At 38.2% G+C, this 15,940-nt stretch overlaps 1 protein-coding gene across 5 annotated transcripts in view; it reads left to right on the top strand.

Moving 5' to 3' along the window:
* GLI3 (GLI family zinc finger 3) overlaps nt 1-15,940 on the top strand; it is a 138,273-nt gene that overhangs the window by 40,771 nt on the left and 81,562 nt on the right. For all 5 annotated transcript variants that reach the window (XM_072153335.1, XM_072153337.1, XM_072153336.1 and 2 more), the window contains one exon: nt 5,885-6,127. In XM_072153335.1, the coding sequence (XP_072009436.1) occupies nt 5,885-6,127 (243 nt within the window). The remainder of the gene's footprint in view (nt 1-5,884; nt 6,128-15,940) is intronic.

Genomic DNA, 15,940 nt, shown 5'->3' with positions numbered 1-15,940 from the left:
TTCTGTCAATAATTTGGCTTGGCACAGCCTGTCTACACATCCTCTTAAAAATCTTATTGAACAATTCAGTTCAGCAGAACAAGATTAGGCAGCTTTCGACTTTGGCCAGCTGAAGTGCCTGCAACACTTACAGCAGGCAGAATTATTGCTGGGGAAGTTTCTTCTCACTGCTAGCACAGAGAGAGAAAAAACGTCTTGCAAATCCCTCAGCTATTTGTATTCTGGAGTGCGTGCACTGTCAAGTTTATATCTGCCTCTTTCAAAGGCAACTGTGTGATGTGGAGCACGAGGTAAACTCTTAACATAATGTTTGCCTGATGGAATTCCGTGTCACTGTGAGGAAGGCAATGTCTGCCGAACAGGGAAGCTAAACAAATCCTCCTCAATATTACTAGACAGTTATCAAGTTTAAAAAGAAAGAATAAAAACAGAATAACACTGAAAATAGCATCAATTACATATCATAGTTCTAGACAGAACAAATATTTTTGTGTCTTTTTCCAGTTGACTTGAAAAATTGTTGGAATAATTCAGTATTTTTTAAGACAAGTTAAGACTATTTAAAGATTATTCATGAACTATCTTTCATGTATTGTCATTATTAGGTTAGGATGAAGAAAGGGGATTGTACTGTTACTTATTATATCCTGCTCAAATAGGAGGATTCACTAAGACTTGTCACATCGCAACTACAATTGTGAGATCTCTTAAATTCAGCATGAAATCTCTTAGAACTAACTGTTGTTTAATGATTTTAATATAATGATTTATAATTCGGATCCGTTAAAAAGATTGTGCTTAGTTATATTCTTAAACTGCTTGTATTATTTGCTATAAGTCTAGCCATGTGTTTCTTTAAATGATTGGGCTTGATTTTATTGCCATATTGCAAATTATTACGTTATGATCCCAGTATTGAATTGACAATTTGCTATTTACATTGACATTGGTCTTACCTTTGACTGGCTGTGCAGGAAAGAACAATGTGGCTACTTTCACAGTTCCTTTTTTTCATTTCTTTTTGCAACTTTTTTGGGTCTAATTTATCTTTGGACTCATTGCTGACCATGGAGCACAAAGATAGAGATATGTGTTCTCTAAAACTAGGCACCGAGACGTTACTGATGAGCATTTAAGTCATCCATCCAGTCACTACTGTCTGGGTGTCTAAACTTCATATGTGCAAAGACAGTTTGAAATCCTACCAAGAAAGACTAACTGAAAAGAATTGACTGAACATATAGTCTAAAATATCACCATGGGATGGAAAATCTTTTTGGGGCAATAAAAGGATTTCACTATTTGAAAACATGTGTTAGCATTGTAAGTTCAATTTAAGAGAGGTTCAGGGCAGCCAAATACATCAACATAATTGCTAAAATGAGTCCAAGTATAGCTGTTAATTTCAGAAGAAACCTGGATTTCATTTCCATGATTTCAGCCACAATTAGGGGATGTTTTTTGTGATGTTATGATAAAACAGAACAGGACCCAATTACATCTTTCAATCAATGCTCTCAACATGAATTAATCACAGTTTATTCAATCATGGGTTTTAACAAAAACAGCCTTAAAGACATTTTTGGTTTAGGCTGTATGATGTAACAGAAAGTACTGCCATGACCATTGTAGAAAAAAACATATACTACAGGAAAATACAGAAAACATGAAGAGGGGTTTTATAATGGCTAGTACTGGCATACAAGCCATGAAAATGTTGCAATTCCTGGCGCACAGGATTTCTGCTACCTCTATGGCAAGTCGACAGGAAGGGGCACAGAGTGGACCGGGGACACCCCACGCATTAGTTAATAGCCGGCACATCATAGTATGGCTATCATTAATTCCCCGGAAAGACTAAAGCTCCACTTTACCGTGTGCCATATAACAATATCTGTGTGTTTACAGCATTGAACATTTGTTATATACAATCCTCATAAATAATTTCATGCTATCAAGTATGCTAAAAGTATATGCTAATAGGTACTCCCAACCGGCTGCAAATTTACACTATGGCAAGTTTCTGGTGTAGGTTAGTAAACAAGCCTGGTCAAGTAGCCCCTGCCCTGGCCCACCTTGCTCCTTGCCCTGGCCCACCTTGCTCCCTGCCCTGCCATGCTCACTTAAAAAAAAAAAAGTGCCGGAGGCGCTGCAAAAGGCCAAAAATGTCATAATTTCAACGGTGTACCAGAAATTGCAACTTTGATGCCTTGGAGGCCAAAAATCTGGAGTGATACATTGGCCTCAATGTATGTACACATCGCCTTGTATTAGGTCTAATGCATTATGTAAGTCTATCGAATACAACGCTACAACATCTTTTCTTCTGAGCCATAAAAACGAGAAGTATTAAGCCAAACTTTCCAGACTTATGGTATAATTTGCGCCAGAAAATGCTTTCCACCACATTTAGCAAAGACTTTTTGGCTTATTTTCAATACTTCCTGACTTGAAAGGGCTTGGCCTGTGAAAGGGCATGGTCACGCGAAAAGAGGACTTGGCTGTGCAGTAAATAGCCTGTGTGTCAAATACTTTAAGACTTTGGCACATTGTGGCGCACATTGTAGAACAACTATGTTCATGTGTAAAGTAGAACAAGACAGTTTTATACTGTGTCAGAATGTAACATCACAGTGATAAATGTGGTGCAGAAAAAAGTGTCGTCTAGTGTCGTCTGTTTTTGCACATTGTTACATCTCCTTCATTATGTCTAATATTCCACAAATAAATCAATAGTGAACGGCACACAATGGCATTGGTTAATCTCTCCCAGTGTCCTTTTTATAACACTAAAATGTCACAGTGCAGAGGGCAGGTAAGGCTGGACAACCCCTTTAAGAATATATCTAAAGAAATAGATGGAAAGATCCTTTCTTGTAGAGGTCAGCAAAACAGTACAAGTTGAGATGATGAGACTTTCTCAAGATTGAAAACGGCCTGTCTGTTTTTCCTCACAGCCCTTGCATCTCATATGTATACATCTAGTGGCTTTTATAGAAGTGAAAGAAGGAATAAGTCAGTACCTACGTGTAAAAGTTTAGCATGATTTATCCTTTCCCTTGCATTCTGATGTCCCAGCTGTTACTACTTACTGTTTGCAGTGACATCTCCTGGGAATTCTCTGTTCTTTTTCTGCCAGAGGTATAAACTATTTACATAAAGCTCAGCACCAAACTACAGTTTTATCCTTTCAGATGCTATATGAGTTTTCTATGTATTCTGGGACAATTTTCACATGTTGCTTTAGACAGATATGTTTTCAGCAATTTATTTGGTTTTATATTAAAGCAATTATTTGTGTGTGTAATAGGGAGGAATGTACCTTAGTAGTGTAGTGTTTTTTGCTACTTGCCTTGTATGGTAGGTTTATTTCAGTTTTTTGTTATGTTTATTAGCAAATATGATGATCTGACATTTTGCACCAATATTTTCCAATGCGGACCCAGTATACCCTTACTTATTATTTCAAGGTTACAGCCCAGAAAATGTTAATCCATTGTATTATGTTCTGACAATACAACATCTGGATTATTTTTGTTGGGTACTGAATTAGACCACAGCCTGTATGAGTGTGTGATATCAATCTACCACACATAATACCTGCCTAGGACCCCTCTAGAGTGACTCAAGGGGATGGGAATAGAGAAATCTACCAATTGGAAGGAAAAACCTCAGACCATATCATTTATAATAAAAGACTTTAACTTCGAACCACCGCTAAATAAGAATTTAGAACCACCTCTCAATAGATACCAAATACTTGCACAATCAAAATAAACAGCAGCATTAAAGGGATTACCCCAAATCTGTGTATAGTGACATTGAAACAAAATGCCTAAAGGAAAGCTACCACTAAAATAAAGTAAAACAAAACAAAACATACTCAACTATCGTCCCCCTTACATCGCTGAGCGTTGGTCTTCTTTTATCTTGACTCTCTAGTATAGCTGAAAAAAAAAGAGATTGAAAAAGCGCAGGGGCATGATGTCCAGTGCTCCAGGCTGTTAATTATTCAAGCCTCCTGTGTGACGTCACATGAATAAACAGTATTCTACATACTTTAAGAAACAGAAAGGGTCCATTAAGTGGTTTTTTTTAACACTTGTAGCCATTATTTGCAGTTCTTTTTTTTGCTTAACATCCACTGTAATGCAAAATTATTTGTGCAAAACTCAGGCTTATTCTGCTGAGTCATCCAAGTCCAGAGATCATATATGAACCACCATTGAGCCATTCCAGATGTGATAACCATATGGCATACGTACATTTGTATTACCTGTGTTCCTTCTCCACCTTCATGGAGAGAGCTCAGTTGTTGAATGTATCAGCACAAAAAGTGTAAGCTAATTGGTTTGATAGATTATGTTTCTAAACTCTGACAAAAGTTTACATTTAAATTGTTGTGACTTGAATTACATTACATGAGCTGTATAGAGTGTATAATTTCCCTGGGCATAAGGCATGGCTTCTACATGTGCTTTGTGTCCAGCAGAGAACATCTTATTCACTTTGTTAGCACTAGGTGGTTGCTGTAATTTATCACACTACAGCAATTAAAAAAATGCCAGGTCACGTATTTGCAGTTGTCAGCGGTAATAACAACACAAGTGTGAATTCTTACCGAGCGAGGCTGCTGAAGTGGGCAATTAAGATATAACAGTGCCCATCATTTACAGAACTGATAAAGAAACACTTCAAAACTTTTTAAAGCCAATTTTAAACCTTGTTTTAACATGAGTGCAGTTTCCAAAGGTCAACAACCAGGAGGAACATGAGGGAATTGGGTCTTGGTAAATCCACCAGACTTATTTTTGCCACAATTATCTTGTAGCGGACAAATGATGTAAATAGACACAAAGGATTCAAAGTGTTATTATAAAAATAAATATGAGTGATCTTATGTTTCTTGCACATGTAAAAATTTTTGGGACATTTCAATAGTTTCCACAGCCCTGTGTATGAGGCTATGGTCCGAGACAAAAAACTCTGGTGGATCCTATATCTGTTTGAGTTTTTGGATTGGCCAGTCTCTTCTCATTTCATTGACTTACAGGTGCCAAATTAGGGACCTCATGCCCCAGGTTTGCAGCCTTTTAATGCAGATGTCTGTGTGTGAAACCACTTACAGACTTTTAATACATCCACAGTATGGAAAGATTTTTTGTTTAGTCACATTCACAATTAACTCTTAGCTTTCAGTTGTAATCACATAGAAGGGTTGGAATCCTGAAGTAGCTATAAGCAACTAGTCACAGATCTGTGAATTTTACATATAGTTTAAGTACATAAACAGAAATAATAGATTAAGTTAACGCAATATCTTAATAGTAATACATCTTTACAATTATACCATCATTATATTCTGCAACACTTTACAAATCATGGGATACTTATACACACAAAATTAGACATTACAGAATAAGAACACAATCATATGAAACAATAGGAGTGAGGGCCCTGCTTACAAGAGCTTACAGTCTATGAGGAAATCTACCATCAGAATCATTCAGGCACTGTGACTGTGGTAATCTTCTTATATTTGTTATCCATGGCCTTCTAAAAGAAAATTATAAGCCTGAAGGACTGCTGTAAGTGTTAGCAGAGCCCCTCCTTGTCCTGGCTTCACATGCTGTTACACTGTCTTTCCTAGCCCTGCTCCTTCAGTTCTCCCCTGTGAAACTGCAATATGGAAGGGCTCTGGTAGCACAATCACAGTGCCTGAATCTATAAGTAAGTGTCCCTGGTTTGATTTTGATGCTTTATTCCCTTTTAGATGCTTTTACATCCTTAGTGATGTACTGTTAAAGAAAGAATGTTTAACATGAATTTTATTTTTTTTTTTAATTTTTAAAAATGTTGACATAATTTTTCCTGTTTTTTTCAGAGGATGAAAGTCCTGGACAGACATTTCATAGGGAAAGAAGGAATGCAATTGCCATGCAGCCACACGGAGGACAGACCCTGGGTAAAATCAGTGAGGAGCCTTCTACGTCTAGCGAGGAGAGGACCTCTTTAATAAAGAAGGAGATACCTGGATCTGTTACACACTTACCTGAACCTTCTGTACCATACCGGGGCACTGTATTTGCAATGGACCCGAGAAATGGTTATATTGATCCACACTATCGTAAGTACAAAGATTCCATTGTGCCTGGTTTCTCATTCTTGTGTTATTCTAGCATAGAAAGTTATCTTATCATTATAATATGTTTAACATATGAAACACAACTTGTTTCAACTTTCCAACCCCCTTTCTGCAGAGCTCTTAGGCCAACCCCACTTTGTACTGCATGGCAGCACTAGTCCTCCAAACTTTTGATGCTATTTATAACGGCTAATACAAAGAAGGATCTATGACACCCACAACCATCAGCATGTTTGCATCAGTTTTACCATCAGCTGTGCTGAAACTGATGGAAACTGATAAATGTGAACACCCCCTACATAAATGACGGAACCAGTTTGTTTAAAGAGTTGGTTAACCTTAGACATCCATGATTTGACAGTGACCTACTATAATGTTCTGTTCAGTATTTTATGGCTGTTATATCTACAAATGCTTTCAATCCAGTTGTAGATACATTAAATAAATAGTTATCCTAAAATAAACTGCACACTATATTTTTCTTTCATTTTGGACTAATGGCAAACACAAGAATCAGATTAAAAACAAACAGTTCTGAGGTAATAAAGTGCCTCTTGAGGTGTCAGAGCTTACACCTTCCTATTGCAGATTTATCACCCAGGCAGGATATGACTTTGCAGTTTAACCTTTTGGTCTCCAATTCCAGATGACACTTGGAGACCTATGAAATGTGCCCCAGTCTGTTCCCCAAGCTTCCATAGAGTTGAAGGTTTATGTTAAAAGGTCATTGACCAGATGAGTGATTAGCTGGGACAGCTGATTAGCGCTCAGGTTATGCTGGAAGAGATGTGGCAGGGATAAAAGCTCCGCATTATCCCTTCATTAGTTGGTAAGCAAGAAATGCTCACTCATTGGGGAACAGATCAAAGTGCCTCACAACTTTAATAATTTTCTCCAGAAAGCCTTTATTTTTTGGCGGTTTACAATAATGAGACAACACATGTGTTTTTGGCTTAGAGACCCCTTCCTAAAAGTTATTTATGAGCAATAATCATCTTGAATGTTTTCTGAAGAATCCGGTTGATGTCATTTTTTTATGATCTTGAACCCTGGTGTGAATTAGGGATTGTATAACATATTATAAAAAAGACTTGTGAGATAAAGCACAAAAGGAAAAAAGAAAACGTAATATTAGTAAGCATTACATTGACTGTCCAGATAGGAGCTTGAATATAGTATACAAATCGCTACCTAAAGGGAATGTTTACCATAAAGTTCCTACAAGAAGTCTGAGGCTGTCAGAGACACAGCCTGTTTTTTCAGGATGCAATTCTGCGTCTTTGGATTGGCTGCTGTGTATAAACACAACTCGGACTCCACAGATTACTGGACCCTTAATGAGGAAAAGATCCACATTTGTACTGAAGTACTGAAATTTTCTAAAAAGGCACTTTGATTTACGGTTAGAGGGGCTAGAAGAAAACATCACAAGTCAAGGATCAGGGTACATTGTAAGAAGTGGGTTTTTGTTTTGTGCTGTTGTAGAAGCATCTCGACAAACAAAAAGTCCCATTATGAATGACTGTTAAAATGGGTGAGGTGTAGATAATGTTGTGTAGATATTGTTGCTTTACCATGGATAAAACTTTGCATTGGAATAATGAAATCAGCGTCAACAATCCTTAACGGATAGAGTGGATGTTGTAATATTCTGAATATTCTAGTCTACAGAATTTTTAGTACAAAATCCTGAATCCAAAAATGACTACAACAAAATACCAATTCTATACTATGTGAGTAGAACTGATAAGGGTGCAAACATATGAATCACCAAAAACTCCATTTAGAGTTGACAAATCTGTGGTGGAGGATAATTAAAATCCAAATGACTTTGTTACCAAATTCTAAAACAGATATGTGATGTGATATGATAAGGAACCAAATAATATATGCATTTTCTTAGCCAAGCAGGATTTAAGTGCTAGAAAAAGCATCAAGAACAGATTTATACTTCTAATTTTCCGGTCAATTCTTAATTTTGGCTTGAAAAAAATTAAAAATGTATAGGTTGCATGCTCTTATGTGTCTTCTGCTTTTTATACTTTCTGCCTTCAGGTGAAAGGCTGAAGTACGGCTCACTTCAAATTGTCATATCTCCAGAACCCTGGCACCTAGAAACACAATTCAGTCACAGAAAACAATGTAGCAAGAAAACAGGTGTGAATATCTGTTTTGGCACTACTGCATACTTGCACTTAGTCCAGTAGCATAGACACGTTTAGATAACCGGATTCTTGAGAAGAAAAACAGAAGAGGAAGATCATTTAAAGACGGTCTACCACCAGGATGAAGGATTGTAAACCAAGCACGTTGACATACAGGTGTGTGCCCCCTCTGGCAGGTTCTGCTCATCTTTAAGCTTCTTATGCCCTTATTTTTAATAATAGAAGGCTTAAAAAATTATGCAAATGGCCCTGAGGGGCTCCAGCCTCCATTAAAACCTATGTTTTTCATAATTATAAAATCCTTTTTTTGTAATAACCAGGGAATAAGAAGCTAAAAGAATAGCAAACCCTGCCAGAGGAGGCACACACCAGTATATCAGTGTGCTTGTTTTACAATCCTTCATCCTGGAGGTAGATGTCCTTTAAATGTGACAAGTAAAGACAATGATAACGGCACTCACTGAGCATATAGCCGTATGGAAGTCATGAAGGAGTTCATTTTTATTAGTCCATATGCTTTCTTTGCCGACCAGCACAAATTGCTTGTTGCATACAGGGACCTCCTATACACATCAGTTGGTTTTGCAACAATTCTGCAGCAATTCCACTATATGTGACCTAAGCCCTAGCTGCCACTCATACCACTTTAGTAAAAGACAGCAAACAGTACACAACTAAAAGGGGTACAGTACTTACTAGGACCTGTTTCATAGAAAGCAATTTAGCCTCATTTGACTGCCAGTGTTTGAAGAAATATTCTCAAGTATTAGCCCAAAGATAATACTATTCACAGCACCAAAAAATGGAGGATTTAGCATAACCAGCCTCCTGAGGTACTAGGTTATTCTGCTTTTTGGGGAATTGCTGTATAGCAAAGGATATTCATTTACAATTTTGGCTTATGGAATGCTGGTTACAAGTTTCAGAGTCTAAATGAAGTGAAGAGTTGGCCATATTTCAAGATTATTATTAGTTTACTATTTGCCTTTATGTGCGAAAAAACTGTGGAAAGTGATGAAGCCGAGGACCGTAGGTGTTAGTTGGGTTCATTTAAAGCTGGTGAGATCACTTTGACTGCTTTTCATTAACCTATAAAACTCTAGACCGAGGCACATACATTCCACAGCATTTTCAGAAAGCCACGGGGGTTTATACAAGCAAATGATCTAATTTCAGAACCCTGCAGCTGAATGTGCAAAGAAAACATGGGTGATGACAAATGCCACTTTGACCCCCTCCACCTCAGCCTTAAATGTCACCTCTTAAATGTGTCACAGGTGCCAGTGATACCATTTGGCATAATGCAGAGTCGGCAGAGAATTCTCTCCGTAACCCCAAAGGGTCAGGCTTCTGTGTCCACTGCAGTCATTGCTAAAAAAAAAAAACCAAGCACCTGGACTGTGCAGCACCTGGCAGTCCTGATATAGTACATGCCATGCTTTCTTTATGTACAGATTAACGCCATGGTTTTATGATGAAGTCACAGTAGATTTATACGTTTCCACAGCGCCTTACCATTCCTAATCTCTGACCTTCTTACATCTTACCTATTGTATTCTGAACATTTTAAGTTACCTCTTTGTTGCCTTAATTTGTTTGTTGCCTTAATCTTTGTCCCTTAGCTGGTGGGTGGAATTAAAAAGTTGGTGCACTGCTGTTTCATAGCTCTGAATCTACAACGATATTGGGATACTTTATAGAGAAGTACTCACCTGTATTTATGTAAAGTAAGCTTTTAGAGTGAGAAGTTCTGTCTATGCCCTTGTGTCCACGGAGGTGAATTTTGGACATGTGCTAGTCATGGTTTCAATGGCTGCCACACGTCCCCATTCACTACTGTGGGCTCATGCTATCATCCTTGGATTACACTCCATACTTGAGTCTTTTTCAATTGTCATTGGTACATGAGCTGCACTCAGCCACCTTAGGCACAGGACACAAACAACCATCCATGGGACCATTGTTTGCACTCTGTGATATTGCATACATTTGGGGACATATATCTTTATTTTTACTTGTTTTTTCTTTCTTTTTTGCGACGTTTCACTGAGACTTTTGCTGTCGTTTCTCAAGTTCACTTTGTCTGCACCTTGTGCATTGTGCTTTATGTTTCTTTATTTTCCAGCTGTTCTGTGCAACTTTTCACTCATGTATCACTTTTTTGCTTAATTCAGTGACTTTTTAGAAGCAAATCTGCACATGGTCCAGGGCAGGTGCAGAGGAAGGATTTTTTGTTCTTGGACCCTGTCTTAACATGGAAATTGGAATTTGTTGACATGCTTTAAGGCTGTGATCACATGTGGCATTTACGTTGCGTTGTAGATGTTACCATGCATTTGGCTGTATAGAAAGTTTTTTTTCTTTATTGCTGGAAATGTAAGCAGCTTAGAAAATGTTAACACAGCTGCTTACACTTCCAACAATAAAGAGAAGCACTTTCAAACCAACCAAATGCATGGTAACATGTAAAACGCAAGCGTTTCTGCGATGCTTTAAAAACACATCCCAAAAGCCACTTGTGACCGCACACTCATATGTTGTCATCTTTCTGGGGTGTGGCTAGAGTGTTTCAAAATACAGGTCATGACCTCAAATCCAAAATATCCAGTAGTGTCTACTCCTGTATATAACTCCCCCCTCACATGGCTTGTGTTTCAGGTTCATTTGAGACATTTGCAACAAAAAGTCTAAACAAAAAAGCAAAAAGTTGTACCTGCCAAGACAGGAAAAACATAACATTCATCACAAAATAAGTCATGAACATTCATAAGGCACAAAAAAACTACCAAAAGTCTCAGGTATACATAAAAAAAACAAACATCTAAGATACATGTCCCCCATTGTGTGCAGGGGGATTTTGTCTGTGTTTTTCTTCTGTCACTTAGCTCTGGCCTACTCCTCCCCTTTCTTTTCCATAGGCTTTTGTGTAATCCGATACCTATGTAAGTGCGTTTCTGTTGTGGAGTGTATGGGGGTCGGAGTTCAGGAAAATATAATCAAAGTAAGAAGCGTTAGAATAAGCAAGATATACTTCAAAGTTTCTTATATTCAATTGTACAATGTTAGCTTGTTGAAATGTTAGGGAGCACTTAAAGCAACAACCTAGTTGTTTTAGTTTATTTTTTTGTTAATATGTTGTTGCTCTGCAACCCTTCAAAGTCTTTATTTTTATCTCCAAATTCCTCCTGACTGCTTAGTATTTAGAGCTTCACCCCCTCTGTCCGGCTCAGTCTGCAAACATGTATTCTCATAGCGCTCAAATTGTGTAGTACGAAAAATGTGCCCTGGAGTAATGTATTCTTTAAGGTTAGCAGTTATGATTTATGAATGTTTTGTGTTCCAAAGAAAAAGGGTTAGCTTCCTGAAGCACAGAAGAGAAGAAAATGATTTTTGAAAGGCATGTGTATGCTTCTCATTGTGAAAAATGCTGCTGTGGTGATGTTTTTTTTTTTCTCTTTTTTTTATTATTATGAGATTTTTTTTAAAGAGAGTGCCTGTGGAATGTCGTGTTCTCTCGGGGAGTTCCACTTATCAGGCAGAACTGAAAGACTTTCATTGCAGACGGATGGTAACTATTACTTCAAACATCCATAACATATGTGTGGAATAAAAACATGGCAGGGGGGATGTGCTCCCTTGCTGAGAGTAGCTCGGGGATGAGCTTGAGCCCGTCTAGATTTCTGAATAAACATAACTTAAGCCCAATGACAACCCTACCAAATATTTGTGATAGTGGTTCAATACCGTCACAAAAACAAAAAAAAATACAGCCAACATGTGCTGCCCACGAGTTGCCCGGAAGGATGTCTAAAGGAGTAACCCCTTCCTCTACATGTGAGACAGAATGTGGGGACTGGTAGTTCTGTAAGCTGTAGGCTTTCAACAGTTTAGGAAATAGCAGTTAATAAGTTAGAGGGTTAGGTCAGTATTAGAATCATGGTAGAATTAGTATTGCCCTTGTTAGGGCTATGTAAAGATGTGATATATACTGGGTGTTCAATGTATTCAACTGATCATACTATTAAAATGTGTTTCAGCTCGGGACCCAAGCCTTTGTTTTACTTTTTGGAAGTATACTCTTCTCTAGACCTTCCTGAAGCAACACCTACAGACTCCAGGTCTATTCTTTTTGGTACTTCTGATGGTGTCTGGGTAATTGGCTTCTCCTGTGCCTTAACCCTTTCACGACCCGTGACATAATAGCACGTCACGGGTCGGCCGCGGGTGCATGGAGAGGGCTCACGCGCTGAGCCCTCTCCATAGCCGGTAAGTCTTTGCTGCATATTGCAGCAAAGGCTTACCGGTAACACCCGCGATCGGTGCTAGCACCGATCGCGGGTGTTTACACCTCGATCGCCGCCGGCAATGCTGCCGGCGGCTTCAAAAGGATGGCGGCGCGTGGGCGCCGCCATCTTTTCGAGGATCGCCACTCCCCGGGACGTCATCGGGGAGCGGCGATCCGTCGCCATGGTAACCTCGGGTCTCGCGAAGACCCGAGGCTACTTCAGGTTAACCCATGCATTACAATGTGCTATCAGCACATTGTAATGTATGAGTAGTAAAATCCCCATATACTGCCATACTGTAGTATGGCAGTATATGATAGGATCGTGCAGACCCCCTAGGGTTAAAGTACCCTAGGGAGTCTGAAAAGTACTAAAAATAAAAATAAAAAAAAGTTAAAAAAAAAAAATTATAATAAAAAACCCTAAAAACTCAAATCACCCCCCTTTCCCTAGAACTGATATAAATATAAATAAACAGTAAAAATCATAAACACACTAGGTATCGCCGCGTCCGAAAATGCCCGATCTATCAAAATATGATAACGGTTTTTCACTGCATTTAATCCCGTAACGGAAAATCGCGGCCAAAGTCGAAAATGCCACTTTTTTTGTCATTTAAAAAAATTAAAAAATTCTATAAAAAGTGATTACAAGGTCGAACAGTCCTAAAATTGATAACATTGTAAACGTCATCAAAATCCGCAAAAAACGACACCACCCACAGCTCAGTACACCAAAGTATAAAAAAGTTATTAGCGCCAGAAGATGGCAAAATCCCAAAAAAAAATTTTGTACAGGAGGTTTTAATTTTTTTAAATGTATGAAAACATTATAAAACCTATACAAATTTGGTATCCCCGTAATCGTGCCGACCCAAAGAATAAAGTAGACATGTCATTTGGGGCGCACAGTGAAATCCGTAAGATCCAAGCCCACAAGAAGGCGGCACAAATGCGTTTTTTTACCAATTTCACTGCATTTGGAATTTTTTTCCCGCTTCCTAGTACACGGCATGGAATATTCAATACCATCTCTATGAAGTGCAATTTGTTACGCAGAAAATAAGCCGTCACACAGCTCTGTACATGGAAAAATAAAAAAGTTATGGATTTTTGATCATGGGGAGTAAAAAATGAAAATGAAAAAACAAAAAAGGGCCAGGTCCTGAAAGGGTTAAAGGTAACCTGTCATCAGGAAGGCCATTTTTATATGATGAAAGGTTCCAATAGCCTCTGGCATGTTGACATAAAAATGCCTTTGTTGTGCATCTGATTAATTCCACAGATTTCTAGCTCCCTGTCAGCATTGTATGGTGAGTCCAGGGGCAGTACAAATCATGCAAGTCTAGTTCTCCTTAATGTCTCCCCCCTCCGCCTCACTCATTACACTCCCATAGTCTCTCCCCGCTTTAGGCTTTATGGTGTTATACCCACAGTTCTTCTTGCTCAGCTTATAAAGTCTGTAGTCATTTACATTAGGATTTGTGCTTTTATGTTACCTCTTCTTTTCTCTTTTTTGGGCTTTTCATTTGGGGTGAAAGTCCTTTGGTCAGGCCATATAGCATGTTCATTGTGCATTTTTTTGTGTAATTGATGTATCCTTAATACATCTTATGACTGGTTTCCAAATTTTCCCTGTATCTTATTACCTCTGCTGCTCTGGGGGTCAGACTCCCTGGAGTTGCCAACAGAGGACTGTATTCTGTCACAGAGAGTATACGGTCCTGATGAGCGTTGTAATAGCCCATGTCAGCAGCAGTGTGACAGAATGCAGACTGCTTTAAGAAGCCTGTATCCTGTTGACAACCCTCAAGGGTAGTGTATAGAAAGTAACTCTTGGCTATATATGCATTTATGTGCATACTGATAATGAAAGTAATTTGTATTTAATTGTGTAACATTGTTGTGGAGACAAACTCATGGATTTCTGCACCTCTTGTTCATCTGAATTGGACAGTGGCAGAAATTAAACCTGCCTAATGTCAGTATACTCCTTTAAAAACATTTAAGGAAATATATTAATGTAATTGAAGAATGTAATATAATACTGTACAATGAAGCAGCCTTTGGATGGTGCTCTACTAAATGTTCTTTATTTAGGGAAATACGCCTTGAGACAGGTTTAATGGAAACATCTATATAATGACCATAACATAGGTTCATTCTGCAATACCAGTTTGTGGGAAGAGCTTCTAAAATGCTGGTAGATGTGGGGTGGGGGTTCTTTACTATGTTACTTATACTAGACAGTAAAAGACGTTTATAACATGCCCTCTGTTTCTGTGGTCTGAGCATTGACCCCTTTATTTTCTCTGGCTTGTGACCCCATCTAGCTGTCTGTATTTTATGACAGATAGACTTTTAGAGCAGAAAAGGTTAAGAAAAATGTGGTTCTGTTCATCCACGATATTAGGAAAATGTCACCTGCTGTTATGTAAGGTAACAAATGCCTACCGCATGCAGCTTACAATCTACATTATCGCAACACTTCCACATGATTAAAGAAAGTTAGAAAGGCTGGAAGAAAAAGCAAACTCTGAAAACACATATTGAGATTTATGCTTTGAAAAAGGTTAAAAAGGACATTTCTCTAGTGGTTGAACCACAAAGCTGAGAATGAAGGTTGTGTAAAATCTGCTCTTATCTGTGTCAAAACATATGTAAGATTTAATTGAAAAGTCAGAGTACTGTTAATATTTATTATCTTGCCTTCTCCTTTTTTCATTTTTCTCTTTTTTGAAATGTCACTCAGGTTTCAAGCAGGCCATAGAGCCCCAAAGGCGGCTGCAGGCACATTATGTTCATGAATTATTAGCATAGTAGAAAAGCATTGTTATCCATAGCTGCCTAAGAAAAAGGCAACTTATTGCTTCCAAGGAACAAAATAGCAAGTCCACAAGAGACTGCAAAAGATCTTTCTTTTAGTTATTATTCAAAGTGGGGGTTACCCTTCTTGCTCTACTTCATTTCCCTAAGTGTGCTCCACACAGAACTGCCGATTAATTAACTTTTTATGATCAAGAGGATATGTTCTACACAAAGAACGCCTTTACATAAGAAGTACTCCGATATTACTCAGGAACACTGCATAAACTATCTACTCTTTTAATCATGGATTGCCAAAATTTACACAAGTTTATATTTGTGTATAGAAATCTAAGGAGTTTCCCCTATAGATTGGTGACAAATCCCATTGCTGGGATCCCCTGTAAAACGGGATTGGGAGTTGGGCATGTGAACCGCTTCTTAAATCTAAGCTTTGGTACGAATGGAGATAATTTAGCGCAGCACTTGGCTACCGCCTTCATATGCCTTTAATGTCAAAGAATTTTATTGAACAAATAA

This window comes from Engystomops pustulosus, chromosome 5 (genome assembly GCF_040894005.1).
Source record: "Engystomops pustulosus chromosome 5, aEngPut4.maternal, whole genome shotgun sequence".
Classification (NCBI taxonomy): Eukaryota; Metazoa; Chordata; class Amphibia; order Anura; family Leptodactylidae; genus Engystomops; species Engystomops pustulosus.
This window is presented reverse-complemented; position numbering and strand designations above follow the sequence as displayed.